This window comes from Larimichthys crocea, chromosome X (genome assembly GCF_000972845.2).
Source record: "Larimichthys crocea isolate SSNF chromosome X, L_crocea_2.0, whole genome shotgun sequence".
Classification (NCBI taxonomy): domain Eukaryota; kingdom Metazoa; phylum Chordata; class Actinopteri; family Sciaenidae; genus Larimichthys; species Larimichthys crocea.
In genome coordinates, this window is record NC_040020.1 from 22,337,321 (window position 1) to 22,357,422 (window position 20,102).

The 20,102-nt window shown below is 40.1% G+C and overlaps 1 protein-coding gene across 7 annotated transcripts in view; it reads left to right on the plus strand.

Annotated features, from left to right (window-relative positions):
• Window positions 1–9,971, plus strand: part of kif21a (kinesin family member 21A) — a 52,151-nt gene extending 42,180 nt beyond the window's left edge. For 4 of the 7 annotated variants that reach the window (XM_027282841.1, XM_027282842.1, XM_027282843.1 and 1 more), the window contains 7 exons: window positions 3,523–3,659; window positions 4,597–4,771; window positions 5,092–5,256; window positions 5,826–5,943; window positions 6,208–6,378; window positions 7,166–7,365; window positions 7,931–9,971. In XM_027282841.1, the coding sequence (XP_027138642.1) occupies window positions 3,523–3,659; window positions 4,597–4,771; window positions 5,092–5,256; window positions 5,826–5,943; window positions 6,208–6,378; window positions 7,166–7,365; window positions 7,931–8,021 (1,057 nt within the window). In that variant the 3' untranslated portion in view covers window positions 8,022–9,971. Of the gene's footprint in view, window positions 1–2,470; window positions 2,546–3,522; window positions 3,660–4,596; window positions 4,772–5,091; window positions 5,257–5,825; window positions 5,944–6,207; window positions 6,379–7,165; window positions 7,366–7,930 lie in introns of all 7 variants that reach the window. The other 3 variants (XM_027282839.1, XM_027282840.1, XM_027282844.1) reach the window with 1 other exon arrangement.
• Window positions 9,972–20,102: the final 10,131 nt, after the last annotated feature.

Genomic DNA, 20,102 nt, shown 5'->3' on the forward strand with positions numbered 1-20,102 from the left:
ACGGCCTCAAGAGGCTGTAGGAACTGCATGTTTTTGGCACTACCAAATTCACAGCCATGGAGGTTGATGCTTGATTATTATACATAAGGCAAAGCTGCACCACACACTGTATTACGCTTCAGATCAGTTGTTTGGATCAGAGTCACAAAGGCACTGCCATTTGAAGTCTTTAGAAACATAAAGTTGTATTTCAGTCTGATATCAGTCTGACCTGTGGTGTAAGTGCAGTACAGTGTGTGTCAGATTTGGAACTTGTACGGTTATGTAAGTAACACACTGAATATGGACCTCATACAGCCCCACTTTAAAATACCAGAAATTGCCTTTTATACTTCAGATCCTAAGCTTTTGTTTGCATGACCCCATGCACTCGTTTACCTCTGTGCTTTGTGCACATTATCTGTTAGCCACCTTGAAACAACAATTACTTCATAGTCACTCCTCATTCCAACAAGTTCAGTGTGTGAGTGTATGGCACTGACTATTTCTGCATTTATCATGTGGCACAAACAGCAGATGCCAATTTTTCAACAGAGAAAAAACTGTTAATCTCAGATTTCCAAACTCAGATTGTATAACTTATGCCTCTCCATCAGAATGTAGTGCGTGATTTATTAATTCACATATAACAAACAAGTGAAATCATTCTTATTACATGGCATTTGGTGATTGCACAGACACAGAGGATAAACCTCTATTCCTTTTTTAAAGATTGCTTTTTTGTTTTGAACTTTGGCCTGTATTGATGTCAGACAGTCGTAGATCGCAGAGACAAACAGGACTCACAAGGAAAGAGGAGATAACAATTGAACCACAGATGTTGCAGTTACATGGTGTGTTTTGATCACCAAGCTACCAGGACCTGGTTTAAAGGAACCCTTTAGGCTACAGCATAGCATTTACTCTGCCACCACCCCAAGGCTAGATGTGACATTTCTTGAAGGATAATGGTCAAATTGGCTCTTCATTTTTCATCCATTTAACAATGTTGTCCTGGTGTGTATTTTCAGCTTCACACTAGATTGAAGCTGTTGACTCTGATATAGGGAGTATTATGGTAGCATTCCTTGTTGGAAGTGTCTGTAAAGTCTTCTTTACAGACACAGACTCATCTATGACTTCAGATGAGTCTGAACACGTAAACACTTTCCTGTCAAGCTGTCCTGACAGTTGCTGCCATATGACGTGAATGCAGCATATGCGTCTCCCTTCTGTCCTTCTGCGGTCCTCCCACACTCCTGCCAGTAGTGTGCAAACAGCTTAGCACACACTTTAATTATGCTGCAGCTTAATTGGCAGCCCAACTGTCTTCCTTCGCAGCCCAGTCATCAGGAGCCTGAAGAGCAGCCCACCACTTCCTCTTTCCCTTATCGCTCGTCCCAGTAACTACATCGCTGCATTTAGCCATATGACAGTGCAGGATAAGTAAGAAGCAAAATGACAGAAGCCTGAGAGCCAGATTGGAGTTGGAAAAAGATGTTAAGGATGTTATTAATAGGAGCAGAGATAACATGCCGTATTTCCCAAGTTATGGTAGATATCATGTAGATCTAAAGAAGTACATATACATATTAAAGTTTGGAGTGAAATATTACAGTGTACTCTGCCTCTGATTGGCTAGTACTCGTTGCCTTTGTCGGTAATATATCCAACATGGATTTAATCAAATTTAGAATAAAATTTAGGAACAATAAACCTTTTCTGTGCAAAGAAGAAGTCTTAGATCATTTACTTGAACTCATAAGAACAAGGAAGAAAAACAAGTGCTGCGTTTATGTTTTTGTTGAGTGCAATTTGTTATTTTGTAGTTATAGAAGTCAGTACAAAGTGAACCATACAATTATCCTAAGAGACCATACTAGTGTATTGTTATTGTTTGGCTCATTAAATACACTTTGATTACTTGCGATCTTTATGCAAAGATTTGTTTTCCACCCTCCTTGTACCTATCATATTCCTTTCATTTCAGTTGTATTGAATCTAATGGAGAATAAGTTTAAGCAGACTGCTGGTGACACGTAATCCATCACAGTAAACGTCTTATTTTCTTCATTCAGTTACATTGTTGCATGATAATTGAATTGTGAGCAATGATTCATCCATATTGAAATCCATGGATAATAAATATTAATTATCCTCTTCATTACATTCTTGTTGCTCATTGTTTGCCCAGCTTCTCAGCCCAATGTTTCTTTGCAGGCAGCTCACAGAGAACTTTGAGCACAATGATTTTCAAGCTGTATTTGTATGAATTGAGCAAAATTGATGCTTGGAAGGTAGAGAATATTTAAACTAAAAGTATGTCCCTTTGTAGTCCAGAATGAGCTCTTCTGATCCAAACAAGTTAAGCTGTACCCAATAAGAAATGATTGAGAAAAATTAAATTTTTCTTAAAAAGAAACTTAATTTCAGCGTCTAGGTTAGTAGCTAATCAGCTCTCAGAAATATCTGACACTGTCTTCCCCTCCAGGATGGACGGATGCCTCCACCTGTCATCCAACCGCTTCCTCCGTTTTATTTCCCCTCCTTTCTCGGAGCCACCCAAGTATAACCTTTTTGCTTTTAATTTGCCTTATTATTCCCTAAAACTTCACCTTTGGTGCACAGGGCAAAGGTGAAATCTATAACACAGATGCACGTGGTGTGGACTCCATCCTTTTCTCATCGTGACCTACACTAGATTAAAAGACAAATCCAGACCGGAGATTTGGCTGTGTTGGAGTGTAACCAGAGCCTCCCATGAGTTTCGTCCCACACTGCTGCAGTGTCCTTGAAAACACTTGATTAACCAGACATGACCAGTTAATGTGGGTAAAAACAATGAGTGGATATCTTTTCTGCGATCAATAGATAATTACAATAAACCCAAACGGTGTCATCTCATTAAGCTTACTACTATTGAGCCTGAACCCTTGATAATCCTTTTTTCATCAGCCTTTTTTCACTTCAGTGAGCCTTTCATTCTGCACACAACAGGCCTTTCATTCACCAATTCCCAGTATCGATATCTGTATCTGTGGTACACCATCAACTCCTCCTGCTGCTCCACTGATACTGATAGCCACAACCGTTAGAGAGTAGTGATTGTGCAATTTACACTATCAGGTGCCAATTTGTCAACACAAGCAGCCAGTTAGTGATCGATCCGAGTTTGTGTGACTTGTGATCAGATGATCGGAACACCACTGGTTTCCAATGATCATCTGTCTTTGTCTCCTTGGGTGTTTCTATCTATTATGGGCTGGAAAAGAGAGGCTCCTGCTTGCAGTGGATATTTTTGGATTCTTGGCTTTTCTGTTCTTCAGCACAATAACGGTGACTCTGTTCACAGCTGTCCCCTCATTTTTCTTCGGACTGTTACTGTCATCTCTTTCTATTTTTGGTTTGCAGCATCGTGCTAATCAGCCACGAGAGCTGCATGCTGTGCATGACTCTGGTTGTGTGGGCGTGATTTAGGTCTGTGCTGCACTCAGCGTTCAGCGCATCCCGCCCCTATTGATTGTGTGTGCGTGTGTTTTCCAGGGGCGTCATTAACCCGGTGCCGTCCACTAAGAGCAGCCGGTCAGCGACGTTACAGTGCGTCCACGTGGCAGAGGGACACAGTAAAGCTGTTCTCTGTGTCGACTGCACTGATGACCTTCTCTTCACCGGATCCAAAGGTTAATACCCACAATCCTCCATCAGCCTTTCACCTCTTCTTCACTCTGATTCGTCCCTCTCTCATCAGTGCTCCACACACGTCTGCTTCTTAGACCACCAGTAATTTATTACTTTTTGACACGCTGTTATGCTGTTATATAGGAGCAAATAAAAGCTGACAGGGATTAATTAAGATTGTCATTTGCACAGTATGTGGATAAATGAGGTGATGGAATAAAATGACATTGTACATTCTGTGAAACTGGTGAAGGAGCTTTCATGATAATGAATGGAGGTAAATATATTGGCAATCAACTACAACAGTGAAGCGCTCATTTATCTCCATAGAGCTGTTTCGTTTTACTACATAAACTAACTGCTCTTTCTAACTTTGTGTGTTTGGTTTTTTCATCACTGAGAACAGAGTGTGTGCTGTATGCCTCGCTGCAAGTCTTGAGTCTTGAGCTGCACTAAATGTGTAATAAATGGTGACAAAGACCCGCTGCTCAGTTTGTAACTCAAATAAAAAAGTTCCAAAAGGTGTGGAGATGTTTCCTGAAACATTTTGAGAAGCTTCAGTCAAACTGAAGACTTCTGTCCTTACTCAGTCTTTCTTTCTGTACGTAAGTTTACGAGTTTCTAAATTCTTAGTTCTTATATTTATTTGTTTATTTTTCTTTTCTTTATTTTCTCATATAAAACCTGACTGCAACAAACCTTCCAGCTATTTCCTGTAGTACTCCAGGGACGACACTGTTTCTATGGTATTCTGGCTTATGATGGGACTCGTGGGAAGAGAGGGATGATTGAGATGATTGCATGAGGTGTTCCTTCATCACAAATCTCTACTCTACTACTTTCATCTGTTGCACACTCTGGAACATATCTATATATCTCTCTGTTTGTTTGTGACATACTGGTTGTGTACCATGCATATTTGTGTGTCTCCTCCTGCAGACCGGACCTGTAAGGTGTGGAATCTGGTGACAGGTCAGGAGATAATGTCCCTGACAGGTCACCCCAACAACGTGGTGTCAGTCCGCTACAGCTCCAGTTTGGTCTTCACCGTGTCCACCTCCTTCATCAAAGTGTGGGACATCCGGGACTCAGCCAAGTGCATCCGAACACTGACGTGAGTGTGACCATGTTGACAGATTTCAGGCTGAAGGAATGCACTTTTTTTTTCTCAGCTATGGTACTCTTCAAATTGTAAATTTATACATTGTCATAGAGTGTCAAAGGATCTGTGTTGTACATCTGTAATTAGATTGTTTAAAGCAACAGTTTTAAATTTTTCTAACAGGATTTCTCGTCAAGATCACAAGTAAAAACAACAAAAAAACAAAACCTGTTGTGTTTTACACTTGTTGATGTCTGAGTGAGAGTCTAAGTGTCTGTTTTTAGACCCTTAATTGATGCAGGTTCACATGGGTGTCATCCACGTGTCCCCAGGTCCTCTGGTCAGGTTAGTGTTGGGGATGCCTGTGCATCAAACACCAGTCGGACAGTCACCATCCCAGCAGGAGAGAACCAGATCAATCAGATCGCTCTCAACCCCAATGGGACAGTTCTGTACGGCGCTGCTGGAAACTCGGTCAGAGTCTGGGATTTGAGGAGGTAAGAGGGCCAAATTATAATAACTGTAAAAAGATGATGTGGCAGGTTGTCATGTCAGTCATGATTCCAAACTGTGTTTGATCCCCTTATATTTCCTGTAGCGCCACCATCAGGTCAAATTTGTCTTTTCCAGTTTAGGTTCATGACAGGATCCCTCTGAAAACATTATTTCTGTCAGCCTCTATTCTATTTTAAGATGAGCACTAAGATGCTAAATGTTCCTGTAGTATTACCAGTAATAGTTAGGGCTGCACCATTTTCAGATGCACACTGCGTTACTTCAAAGTGTCTTTTAGCTGCGTACTTGAAAGATCTGATTCAGTGTGACACCTGACAGGTTTTCAATCCAGTGCGGTCGTCCATCACTGACGCACAGTTAGCTGAAGTTTTGATGAATTGTCTCTTTGTTCCTCTCAGAAAAAAAAAACTTAGTTTGGATGGTTCAAATAACTTTGAATATATCAAACCCCTGAATGCGAGTGAATTATTAAATCTGTAACAGTGTTGCTACCAAAACTTGGTTGTAGTGAGTCATTCTTAAGTTTAGTTATATCTTGTCTCTTTGTCAGGTTTGCATCCACGGGGAAGCTTACCGGTCACCTCGGTCCAGTGATGTGTCTGACTGTGGATCGGTCTGGAAACAACCAAGACCTGGTGATCACCGGGTCCAAGGACCACTACATCAAGGTGTGTTTCCAGTGATTCATCACCTCTGTGTCTTTATACTGTATTTATATTTACCCCAGCACATTGGGATCCACATAATGTTTACCTTGAGCCTGTCTATGAAAGCCAAAGATTAGACGTGTTGTTATGGTGTGTTAAATGATTCAGGAATCTAAAATAAGGACTGTGCTCTGCTGAGCTGCTGTGGATGTAAAGTTAGATTTCAAAATAAAAGCTCTGTAACTGTAACACGCCTTTTAACAAGCAGCATTGTGTCTCTTGCAGCTGTTTGATGTGACTGAAGGTTCTCTGGGGAGCATCAGTCCAACACACAACTTTGAACCTCCGCATTACGATGGTATAGAGTCGCTGGTCATCCAAGGGGACATTTTATTCAGCGGCTCTCGAGACAACGGCATCAAGAAATGGGATCTGGACCGAAAAGACCTGCTGCAGGTACTGCATGAGTGAGATGGTAGATATATAGATATGTTCCTCCAGCTGAATTCATTGGAAATGTAATTTAGAACACAACTTGTTTTGATCTGGTCAGTATCGAGGGGGAGCGATGTAGCCGGAAGCTGTGAAACGGACTGCAGTATGATCGTTAGAGGGAAAAGCGCGCTTGTCAAAATAAGTCTAATAAAAGTGCTCGGATTGTTATTATCCGTGTCTGACAATATGTCTGTGAAATCTTCTCTGTGGGCAGAGGATCACAGCTCCCACAGGGACATCAGCAGTCTCCAGAGATTCACACACTCACAGCAGCTGCACAACAAACTCTTCCTGGCCAGTCATTACTGTGCTCATGTTTCCACTGTTGTCTTCCTGCAACAAGTCACCACACCTCTCCTGAGAATTCAGAACGAGACTTCTTCCTGAGACACACAGCTTCTCACGTATTTCATGACAGTTTGAGGAGGTGTTTTTTTACTGGATATTCGACTGGAAAAGACAGGAAATTTACATAATGTTGCAGCATTAAAATCAACAAACATGACGTGAACACAGACGCCGTCCTGAAATGTTTGAGAAAAGAGTGCAGATATAGTTTACTAGCACACAGAAGATATTGAAATGAATGTTATGGGAGTAAGAAGAAACATAACAACTGCATCATTATTGGTACAAACAAGACCTGTTTATTTGTTCAGCACTACAAGAGTACAATCCTCGTATACATTTAGGTAAGGTTAAAGAAAATATGACACTTTATTAAAACCTTCAATCTTTCCAATAACAGCAAGTCCCAAACGCTCACCGTGACTGGGTTTGTGCGCTGGGCGTCGTCCCTGGGTCTCCAGCCTTGCTGAGCGGCTGCAGAGGTGGTGTGCTCAAGCTGTGGCACACAGACACACTGGGGACTCTGGGGGAGCTAAAAGGTCACGAGAGCCCCATCAACAGCATCTCTACTAACAGCAGCCACCTGTTCACTGCCTCCGAGTGAGTCTCACACCAAGCAAACACACACTTTGTATGTTCAGACATAGGGGCATTGGGGCTCTTATACTTCGTTGACTTGGCCCTGACTATTCAGATGAGATGCTGCAAAGATGCAAAGCTTTTTTTGTTCTGGAGCCCAAATGTGTATTTCTCTCTGTGAGGACACTGACATGAGCTGAGGCTTTTAAACCTAGAATCTGTTACCACCCCCCTGCTATTGAAATCAATCAGCTATAAGAAACACAAGTAGCTGTCAATAAAATAAGATTAAGAAAGACTGATGTCTTCACCTTGTGATCTTCAATCAGAAGCTCCATCTTGATATTCCAGTAAGGGTCAGGAGACCAAATACATATTGATCATTGCATTTTTAACGAGAAGCAGTGAATTAGTCACGTGTAGCAAGCTCCCACACAGTACTTCAAACGTGACTGAATTTATTAGTGAAACACGCCTCAGAGCTCCAGGGTCAGATTTAAGGGCACCCAAACAAAAGTGTGACCTGTGTGCATCTGGATCATACGTTCTTTTATTTTTCTGACCGTGTCCTCTTCCTGTATTCCAGTGACCGGACTGTGAAGATTTGGCGTGCACGCGGTGGACTGGACAGCACCTTAGAGACGGTTGACAATGTGGACGAGGTGGCCAGTAACTGAACGTGGTGCCACCCGCTGGGTTTGACTCTGGAAGGACACTAACAGCATCTTTTGATGCTGCTGCCCTGCACTTTGACCCCCTAACTTCTTAAGCCCACTGCTGAGTCCTAACACACCTTCCATGCCATGTAACCTTTACGACTGAGCCAACAGGATTTCATCTCATCTCAGCAGAAACTAGAACTCTTTTCTTAGACCCTGAATGTTCAGAGGGTCGTGCTAATCAGTTGTAGTTCTGCATATTGTTAATGACAATTTTTTCTCTCTCTCTGTCGACGACGCGGCACTCTGGATCATGATAAGAACACAAGACGTTTATTTAAGAGGTAAACATGACAAACACAGAAATATCTCTGCTGCTCAGCTCTGTGCAGAGCTGTGTCGGGATAAAGTACACATGCAGACACAAAATGACCCAGGAAAAGGGGTAGCAGCGTCTTGCTACCTTGTTAGATTAGAGAAAATGGACAGGAAGTCCAGTGTTGGAGGAGAAAAAAGCTGCAGAGCTAACGGGTTGGTAGCTGGTCTTCGCAACCCAGTTCTCCAGTATCTTGGAATTGTTGAGATTGTTTCAGAGCAGAACCAATGTCCCCGCGCTAATTTTCCCCCACCCAAATAACAATAGTGGCTTTACTGTTTACTGTATGTGAAAAAGACAAATCACCGTTCCCTTTATCTTCCCTCTCCTGCTTTTTGTGCTCCTCCTTTCTCAGTTTCTGCAGCTGTTTTAAGATCAGCGACCAAAATTGTGCAAACTTGTCGTCTTTGCTGTCCTGCACTGCACTCGTGAACAGAATACACTACAGTAACAGTTCCACTTAAAGAAAAAGTTTGACATTTTGGGAAGTGCGCTCATTTGTTTTCTTGCTCTGAGTTTGATGAGGCCTATCTGTCTGTTCTTAGTTTTTACCTTAGCATAAAGACTGGACACACGTGGTCACACACAGCTACTGTAGCCTGTCTTCATCAAAAGGCAGTAGTCAGATACTTGTAGTCAGATTTTGTTACATCTGGCTGCAGCTCGTTCTCATTTAACTATTTGGCAGAAAGCAATTAAGTGCATTGTCCAAAACGCCGGACTGTTCCTTTAACTCTTGAGCACTTGTGAAACATAATTAGTCTTTGAGAATCACGTAATCCTTCTTAAATGTGAGCAGGTACAGCGTTTCTATTCTACACTTGTTGTCCATGTTTCACCGTATGTAAAATGCTATGTTCACTCTTCACATGTTGCAGTTAGCGCTCACTGAACCTACACTACTGAGTTGTCGTCTAACTCCCATGCTGCTAAGTTGTGTGCTCACCTTGTTCAACCCTATAAGAGGGCTCCTAGTCATGGACTCCAGGTGAGGTCCGCTCAGTACCGAACAATGTGTATGTATATAAATGTACCAGTATGTTTTTGTTTCTGGAGAGGAGAGGCCTTCAGACTCTGGCTGTGTTGTGAGCCTAACCACGTCGACTGACGTCTCCCAGTTCTGATCCTTGCGGGGCCTTCCTGGAGACCGCCGCTGTCTCCCTGATGTAACTGATCTGTCTGTTTGTGTGCTGTCACTTTTGAATGTTCAGTGAAACAGCAGTTGTAGGCATTATTCGAGTACATATCTAATGTATGTAAACTATGTATTTAAAATAAAATCTGACTGAATGTTAGTTTTGTGGGACCACCTTACCTGAACGCAGTCTCACTCGAGAGCCTGAGAGGACCAGGATTGGCAGGAAGACTGACGAGCAGTATTAAAGCTTTGGACGGAGGTGGCAGGCTTTGTTTTAGTGGCCTACGTTTTTTTTTTTTTCTCTCTCTCTGTTCTGTTTGTTATGCTGTCCCCGTTCCACATATCCTGGGCGTCCCCCCCCTCTGGAGTTTTAGTAGCCATTCTCAAATGACGGACTGTAGCGATTCTAATGTCAGATGCCTGGTGAGAATAAACGTCATCTGTCAAAAAACAACCAGGTCTGAGTTTTTCTTCCCTCTATCAGTCTTAGCTGTTAATATAATTACAGGAGGGTTATTTGTACAAGTTCTATTTGTTGGATTTCCTCAATTTTAGATGTACAGCTCTTCATTTTCTATTTTGAAAACACTTTAAAACTCAATTCTCAAAAAAAAAAAACTGAATGATGCATTATAAACGATTTAAATGTTTAAAGTGCTGCACTTATTTTATTGTCACTTACTTTTTATTTTTAACAGTCATTTTTAAAAGCATTATACAAGACCAAAGGAGAAGAGGTTTTCAGGTCTAGGGCGCAGAGGGATGCTGACGGGAACTGGGACCAGTGTCATGCTAGAACCGGAGCTGCGCAAATGGGCAAATGTAACCAAATGCTCAACAGCCTCTATGGACATGATGACAGAGGAGAAGATACCACAGGGATGTTGAAGGAGAGAGTGTCTGAATAAGAAGCTGCCGTATGTATGGAAACTAAGTGGGGCATACACTTCTTTGGTCTACTGTCTTTATGTCCATATTGTCTTTGGAGTTACATCCAGATATGACAGCATCCTTGTTTTCACTTAAAGTTATCTATTTCTCCTGTTTTTTCACTCTGATTCTGCAAGAACATTTTATATCAGCTTTTCTATCTGAAGTGTGTCCCTTTATATGTTCTTTCATCATTGATATGTTTACTGAAGAAGTTAACCTGAAATGTCTGTTCATGTTCCCACCAAAATATGTTGATCTTCATGCATGACCAGAAGATGTGTGAACAAGACGGTGGTTTCAGAGAGGATAGAAGTATTTCTGATGTTTTAAGTGGTGAAAACTGACCACAAGGTGGCAGTAGCAGCACCTACAGGACTAAGCAGGGACAGTTATCTTCAGAGCTGTCAACACTCAACTGATATTTTAGGCATTTTGATAATAAGGGAAACTGTAGAATAGACTGGACTCCTCCACTGACAGTCCCCCGATAGGAGGCCCCGGGGCAGAAATGAGCACAGGGGCCCCCGCTGACCAGCTAGATGCTAGATGAAAACAAATTAGAAATTTACACCATGCATGTTTTGACAAGACCTCATCATTACACTTGATTATCTGTGTTGGTGCTGTACAAATTTGCAATATCATATTATAACAGACATAATGAATATGGAGCAGTCAGGGGGCCTGAGGTTAATCCAGACTTAATGACAAACAGTGGAAGAGAGAAAAGATTACATTTATCCAGTGTAATTTTAATTTGTGCTGAAAAATTTTACCACTAATATTCCACTATATTATTTTGGACTATTTTATAATTGGTGCTACTAAGTTACTTTTAAAATGGGTAAGTAGTAATGATGATTGATTGATTGATGATGATGATTTCCTTTATGTTCTGAGAAAATTCTCCTCAAACTAAATCAGGTATTTAAAAATCCTCTTGGATTGGCTGGAAAATGCATCATCACACAGCTGAAAACAGCTATTCTGAGATAATTATTTCTCACAGAACAATGATGCTATACTTACAGACCATGATGCACTACTAGAGTATTTCATTGTAGCTCACACTTAAACGTCTATAGTAGTAAATTGCAACACATGAATGTACATGTACAACTACTTTTAGTAAGGTTTTAAATGCGTGTTTCACACGTATACTCAGCTAGGAGGATCTGAATATTTATTCCAGTGCTGACTATGATTGTTTACTTATTATTTATTTACTACTTGATCATTTATTTACTACTATTATGATTATGCACATGAAGGTTGCGGATGTAAGTTGCGGATTCGTGTCCTCATGCCTCAGTGTAGTTTTATTTCCTGTGCAACAGCAAAGTGAGCCCAAGTTATTTCAAGAAAAACTGTAACCCGAGTAACTGAGAAATGCTGCTCATCAAGAACTCAAGATTACAAATGTAATGACAACACATCTACTCTAACAAATATCCACACGTGTCAGTGATGGGAGGAGATACGACTGATAATGAGGGTGAAGATGAGTTTCTGCGTGGTAGTGATCGCTTTACAGAAGCACCCGGTTCCCTTTCAGCCTCCCTGTTTACTTTGTTGATTTGCACAAACACCCTACTGAAGAGCACAAATTGCATTTTCCATCAGGGGACATATGAACTGTTTGTATATGAATATTGATCACTTTGGTATTGATCTGACCGTTCCTAGTGTGCAGTATTTTGCAGTTCATTATTAACAACTCGACTGCGGTCCGTTGTGTTTCACCTGCGCAGTAATTAACTTCTTCAGTGGTGTGTGCCTCCCAGACAAGTTCAGTAAAAAACTCATAATTTATATGGGAAGTCATTTAACCGGGGCCAAATGGCTGAAATCAATAACACATTATTGAGAATGTGTTTTCCAGCACTGATTTATATCAAGACTTTGTAAATGTATGTGTGTAGTGATTAAAGTCCTGTTGTGTAACTTTTCCCTCATTAAATAACAGATTATAAATCATGTTGATACTACACTGACTTGTAATCAGGTGGTAGTACGTAACACTTTACACCACCAACTATTTGACTGATTTTGGTGAAACGGGATCATATTTTATGGAGAAAATGTTTCTGGTTTTCCCTCTGATGTCCTGCTCCTCCGACTCAACTCTGTGATTTACATAGTTTCATGATGGATAGTGAAGTACACTGCGGTCAGCTGAAGCCGCTGCACCTGTGGTACAAACACTAAGGGTGCAGTCGAATAGACTATTTTGATTAGGAATGTTCCTAACTGAGTGAAATGACCAAGAAGTATTTACATAGCTGTCACGATAAGAGCTGCTTGAATTCTCCAAACGTTAAGCAAAGGAGCTTTGGTGCTTCCTTTTCTTATCTCCTTTAGCATAGGATACACCGGACCATCCTTTATGAAAGGAAAGGAGGTAATGCGATCCCCTTTCCTTTCACAACACACCGGTCAGCCATTCAAGCAGACATTAAAGAAAACATCAAAGTATTTAAACAGTGTGACGCAGAATGCAGCAGAGAGAGAGCGTGTGAACATGGACAGATGTGATGGCGTGATGTAAAAACTTTGATCATGAAGCCTGTTCTGTGTTGCTGACTGTGGAGCTGCTTTGACACACACAGTAAAAACTTTTTCCTGCAGATCATGATGGAAGTTACCTTTAATTATTAATCATCCATCTTTTACCATAACTTGCTTTTATGTTTATGTATGAGTGGACAGGAGGGTGAGCGTGAGCGACCCTACTCAGCATGACAAACACTTCATTCTACGTTCGTGACAGGTGGACTATATTCCTTTATTATTTCAATTCTGACAGTCTTATGAGTCTCCTTCACATCTTTCCTTGACCTCATGACATCTTCCATCGAGGTCAAGGAAAAGTGGTTAGAAAATAACTTTTTTGACTATTTGACCGTATCTTAATACTCCCCCAGAGCTCACAGTCTGGGCAGCCCAGCTAACAAACTGAGCTAACGTTAGCTAACAGCAACTACATTTCTAAGTTGAGACGAGGGATTCAGTCGGTTGCAATCTGCAACTTCACCACTAGATGCCACTAAATCCTACACCTCACATCTTTAAAGCAGCTACAAGAAACTTATTTTCTAATTAAATAATTCATTTTGTGTTTATTCTGGCGGCCCCCATAGACAAAAGGCATGTCCGTGTATTTGTTTATTCGAATCTCTATTTAAAAACACAAAACATTAACACACAACAGACAGAAACCATCCACGCCAAATCACATATCTCCGACGCAAAACTCAGATCCCTTCTTTACCCACACTCATGCAGCACTCCATGCGGTATCAGTATCTAGTGTCAGTCTTTCATCGCAGCAGTCAAGCTGTGAATAGCCACATAACATGACAAGAGACAGACAAAAGGATAATACTGAATTGTTTCCCATATTCAGATTTTTACTACTAATATGGCTTAGAAACTATAATATACTAAACTGTACAACATAATGCATGTGTTGCTCCATCTGATGTTATAGGTTATTCTTCTTAAGCTGACCCAGGGTCTGTAGATTTGCACTGTATAAGAATAAAAATGACTTTTACTGTAGCACAGTGACGTGATGTTGCTATAATCAGTGAGAATGCTCATACAGAGACTTATGCTCAGACTTTGTTCAGATGCCTAATGAACGACTCAGGAGGCCATCAGGGACTGTTGACATAAATCTGCAGGACTGTCTGACAGGCAGCACCAATCACCGGCCGCCTGATGTGAATGTTACAGTGTTGACTCTGTGTGGATGTCACTGAGTTTATGTCGGGTTGACTCTGACCCAAAACGCTTCAGAAGTACTTTAAACTTGGAGTCTGCAGACACCAGTGCTGAACCTCTTTAAATCACTCCCACTATACATAGACCTCCTCCTGTTTAACAAAGCCACCTCCATTACTGCTCACACGTGTTCATCGGTCAGTAGCCTCTTTCTTTGATGTGAGTCTATTAATCCTCATTTTAAAACAGCACAAGCAGCTGTTTCACAAGATGCAGAGATGTGCACATTTTCCCTCCATGCCCGCTGCTCGTTGCTGAGCAGATCTCCGCCCCTCAGAGAGAGATTCTGACCAAGCTCAGCACAAAGTAGATTTTACGCTGAACAATGTCAAATCACACCAGGTGATTTTTTTTTTTTAGTGTTGGCGGGTTCCTTTCATACAGAACTTTCATTAACGTGTCAGGAAAGCTTTTAATCAGCACAAATATTTGACTAAAATAAACTAAATTATTTTGGTTCTGAAAGATGTTCTGGTAATCTTGTGTTCCCCACAATTAGGCCTTTAATTGGAAATGGTCTGCATACATCTTAAAACTGTATGGACAGGTCAATTAATCAATTAGTAGATCATCAGAAAATGTAGTGTTAGTCAGTTCATTGTTTAAATTATGCTTTCAGCCTATGTGTTGTGAACATTTAGCTGCTTTATTATATATAGCAATATATTTTGGGGTTTTGGAGTGAATTTGTGCTTTAGGAAATTGTAATGTGTACATTTACTTACATTTTTATGTTTTACAGACCAAATAATTTATCAATGAGTTTAAAAAAAAACAGCAGCAGATTGATATAACCTTGATTTAATATACTATACCATATTCAGCACCATTACATCAGATTAATTTATACACATTTCCCCAAAGTAAGTTCAAATTAAAGTTTTGAACAACGCACAGCTGCACAACATAGGTTGTAATAACTGATCCACCTGTGGGTCTTACAGGGTCGAGGAGGTTAATCCATTTTCGAAAAACACTACGCAGCAAGACTATGTCTGTTTCTGGCAAACTGAGTGAAAAGGAGATTGAGGAGACAGTAATTAGGAGCAGTCAGAGCTGCTTCACACTCTGATAATTTGAAATCTATTTGTGGCACTGAGACATGAATGTAATACAATTCTGACTGTTCACTTTCACTGGCAAATTAAAGCAAAAAAAAAAAAAAACGACTTTTCAATTTCAAAGATTAAACCCAAATTTAAGCCATGCACGATATTTTCAAACTACCTGCTCAACTCAAGCTCCAGATGCAGTATTAAAGAATTAATTCTACAGGGTGACATTTAATAATGACTTTTAAAAACACTGTCTTAATGTGTGATTCTTAAACTAATAATTGATCCAGCCAATTTACAGCCCCTTATAGGACTTCATAATAAAAGTATGTTTAGAACATAAAATGACTCTGGAGAAAGAACAAGCGTTGATGAAACAGCTTCCCACTAATAAAGCTCATTTGTCACGCAACTACACCAAGGAGCTTGAAAAAGCCTCCTCTAAATCACTAGCCGCTTTCTCATTACAAATGATCGAACTCAACACTTCATCTGGATCACTCCCTGGGCTCCTGTATGAAACTAATATTGCACTTGTACCTGATAACGGTTGAGATAATTTAGATACGTCATATAACCTCATGTGATTGCTCCCAGTAGGACAAAACACTGAAACAAGACTTAAGAGTCTGCAGCCATGCCAGTCGCTCCAAATGTTGTAGTCAGGCACAGCAGCACTTTAAGATACATGCTAATGTCAGCATGTTTACATGCTCATAGATGAGATTTTTTAAAATCTAAATTCGCAAGTTCCCGCCCGACCAGACTTTACATTGTGATGATGTCACAGATTTTTTAAAGAGTTTTAGAAGAGTCATTATGGACCTTGTTTGTACTTGGATGTCCTGTTAGCAGTTGTACAGGCGTCACTTTTATGAGGTTTAATGATCCGATGATTTTCATTTTTCTCTGCAATACAGCGAGTGGCCACAGGACAAAGATGAAAGCTGAGCGACGATGCTGTATCCTGCTTATTATTCCTCCATGGAGATGATACACAGTGTCTGTAGATGTCAAAGCCTCATTCTAAGGTAACAAAAACACAAGGATTCAGGCGTTTATACACAAATGAGAACACAGTTCTAAATATTACATTCCATTGCCATATTCTGTAACTGGAGCCTTGAAAATCTGACACACTGGACCTTTAACCTGAGATACAAACTACAGCTGACAACGATGAGAATGTTGTTAATTTTCAGGTATTTGATCATAAATCAAAATAAGAGGACCCAACACTGCCATGCCTGGAGCCACGCTGCTCGCATTGCTGAAAATATATCATCATTTGCTGCATTCCCATCATAGTGAGATCTGATTAAACCAATTTGTAACCTAAACAGAAATTCCATCATAATATGCCAAAAAGACATCTTATTGTACTCGTCTATAAATAATTTCTAGGTTGGCTGAAGCTTTTGGTGCTTGGAGTTTTACCAAGGTTGTCCATTATCTCTCTTTCTGTTTGCACTGGATACAGAGCCAATACAGCTGTGGTTGTTTTTTAAAATCACAAAAAGTCTTTATATGTTAACGATAGTTAACTTTACTTTGTTAAGCACAACAGAGAATAATCCAGAACACAGTGTACTTGTCAACAATTGCAGTCTACAAAAACAATCATTAAATGTGTGAAGCTGAGAGGATTCACACTCAAATGTCTTCACTGTTCCTGGCAAAAAGAATCAGCAGATATTTAGATTTTTCGCAAGCAAGGTGCTTCCAACACTCTCAAGGCTCTTTCTTTCTGTTTTACCTGGATAAAACTCTCCAAGTAGGACAGAAATCAAACAATTTCATAGTTCCTTTTTCATTTTTTACTAATGCATTCGAGGAAACTGGTAGTGCGATCACCTTGAGGTCATTTTTATCTACAAATGGCCAGGTCTTGAATTCATGTAGAGATGAGGGGGGTGTGGTGCAACTAGACATCATTCTAGCCTTAAAAATTACACTGAAATTGTGGAAGTCACGTTCAGTTCCTTCATCCAAAAATGTGACTCATAGAAATGTGTGAAATACTAATATGCAGAAATACTGTGGATTTAGCTCTGTGACAAAAATATTCAATACAGGATGGAGAGGCCTGTTATAGCTTACAAAGAAGAGTCTGAAACCTGTGGAGGCTGTGGTGTAATTAGTTCCAGTTAAGGGAAATCTGAATGATGTAGCATGTGGCAACTTTGTGGTAACAGTTTGCAGAAGCCCCCGTACACAAAACCAGGTCTACTGTACAAAGAAATGTCTGCGAGGTTTGGCATAGAAGAGCCTATGCAGAGGCCTGACCTTAACCCCATCCAACACCTTTGGGATGAATGGGAACAAGGGCTGTGTGCCAGGCCTTATCAACATCAAAGTTGAATCTAAGTAATATCACTAAGTTAAAACCAGAAAGTTGGAAGGTGGTATACTTTCAAATTAATGCCCATGGGTTTGGAATGAGTCCCCACATACTTTTTGCTATGTAAAATTGTATTATTTCATTTCTGCTTGTCTATCTTCTGAGCCATGCGAATGGCATAACTCCAGGGATAGATATATCTGTATGACGTTTGGTCTACCACTTCGGTCCAGACTGAATTGGAATCTTGGATGGATTGCCATGACATTTTGTACAGACATTTATAGTCCCTGGGTGATGAAGCCCAATGACTTTGGTGATCCTCTGACTTTTCCACCACGAGACTGACAATTTTGCCTATTAGTGAAATATCTCAACACCCATTTTATGGCTTGCCAGGAAATTTGGTGCAGACATTTATTTCCTATCAGAATGATTTGTAATAACTTTGGTCATCCAATGAATTTTCATTTAAAAAACCATCATCAGATCAAAACTTTTTGATACTTTGGTCTAACACCTTCAGAAGTGATAACCATCCCTTCAGCCTCAGCTATAGTTTGTGTTTATGATTAATTAGCAAATGTTAGCATGTTAACACACTAAATCAGGATGGTTCAGCAGCCTTACAGAGCTACAAGCATGGCTGTAGCCTCTTGGTTTTGGGGTCATGCATCCTTGTTTTACTGCTCAGTGCCTGAGAAATGACTCCAATTAAACAGTCAGGAAAATCACTTGCTGACATATGCACGACGTGTTGGGGGGAGCTTCATGTTGAAGCAACATTCGGATGGCTCGAACTTGTTAGTGACTCGGATGGCTTGAACTTGTTAGTGAAACCAAACCACGCACACACACGTGGCTCTTTATTTGGCAAATCCAACAGGTGTTTGACCTGCAGAATGAACTTTCTGTCTATTTCTTCAACACTAACTGGAGCTGACACACATATTTCCATTTTTAGATCTTGGTTTGATGCTGGGTAGGTTAATTGAGTTTGTTTTTTTCAGGTGGTCTTTGTCATTTGGCTTCAGTGAGATGTTTTTCTGTCTAATCGCAATGTCTAAACCGGCCTCAGATTGTGTGACACACCTTTTTTTTTTTCATCAGTTGTTGACGTTAGCAGCTTGCTCTGCTGTGGTTAGAGAATAAAGTAAAGTACACAGAGTAGTAATAATTCATAACTAATCCATAATTACTTTAGCTTGAACTGTCAGCTACTGTACGAGCATTTTGAGTCTCATCTGGAGACACTGCACATCTTTAATCATTTCAAAATTAACACTGTTCCTCAACTGAAGTCAGTAGATTTGAGTCACACTGTTTGGTTTATTGCTTTCCAATTATACTCCAAACGCATATCATTTATTTTTCTCCCACCCACAGGGATCACTCAGTTGGCTCTCCTGTGAATGATCCTTAATATTTTAATAGAGAAAGTTGGCTAACTTTATGTTTTCTTTGACATTTTCCATCTCAATTGCCATAATATTTTAAACAGTAGTTGTGTGGAATATTAGCTTTTGAATAAATCAACCTCATCCACAAGATTAGAAGAGGTCATAACATTAGTGCAAACAAGTAATTAAATAACACAACAGCTCATCTTTTGAATAATAATTGTCAAACCACTGCCGGCAAAATAGATGATTTAATTGCAACAACACAGGGCCAAAAATAACATTTACACTGACATGAAAAGAAAGAAAGTAGGAAATTGTTGTTCAAAAACAGTCCTAAATGGGAATGGTTTTAAAATGCATCAGTCTCATCTCCCGGCCAAGTAATCTGTGCGTGTATCGATCAACATCCTTATCAACCACTCGCAGAGCTATTGTTGTTGTTTTGTTCAAGTCCATTGACTTTAAAATGCAGTTTCTCCTCAGCTGTCTGGTGGCCACTGTCTTCTGCAGGGCGTGCTGAAAGTAGTTTTTCCTCATTAGCACAACACTTGCATTCAAAGAGCAGAACATATTTCTGTGCACACACACACACACACACACACTTGTGAAAACACCATGTGCTGAATCCCAACCCAACTCTACAAACTGGTAAATGCCTTCAACTCTGGCTAAACAGAGCTCCACACTAGGCACACTTTTACACATAAGGACCTTTATTGGAAACTGTTGGCTTCCTTTACTCATAACATTTCATAGTTACATTATATTGTTTTATTGTCTAAAGTTACTAAAAGTAATGTGAGTAATACATTAAGTAAGTTCAAAGTATTCTTAAGGTAACATAAAAAGACGACAATAATAATAACAGTCACAGCAGTAATGAGAGTAATAAGGAGTGAAATAATTGTTTTAATTATTTTATTATTACTATATATCTGTGATATTTGCCTTGTCAGTATTAATATGTTAGCATGCCATTTATACATGAAATAGTAGGTAAACACAGGTGTTAGCAATGATACTAATGAAGGTTTGGTTCCATTTAGTGCAGCAGAGCGTTTCCTCTG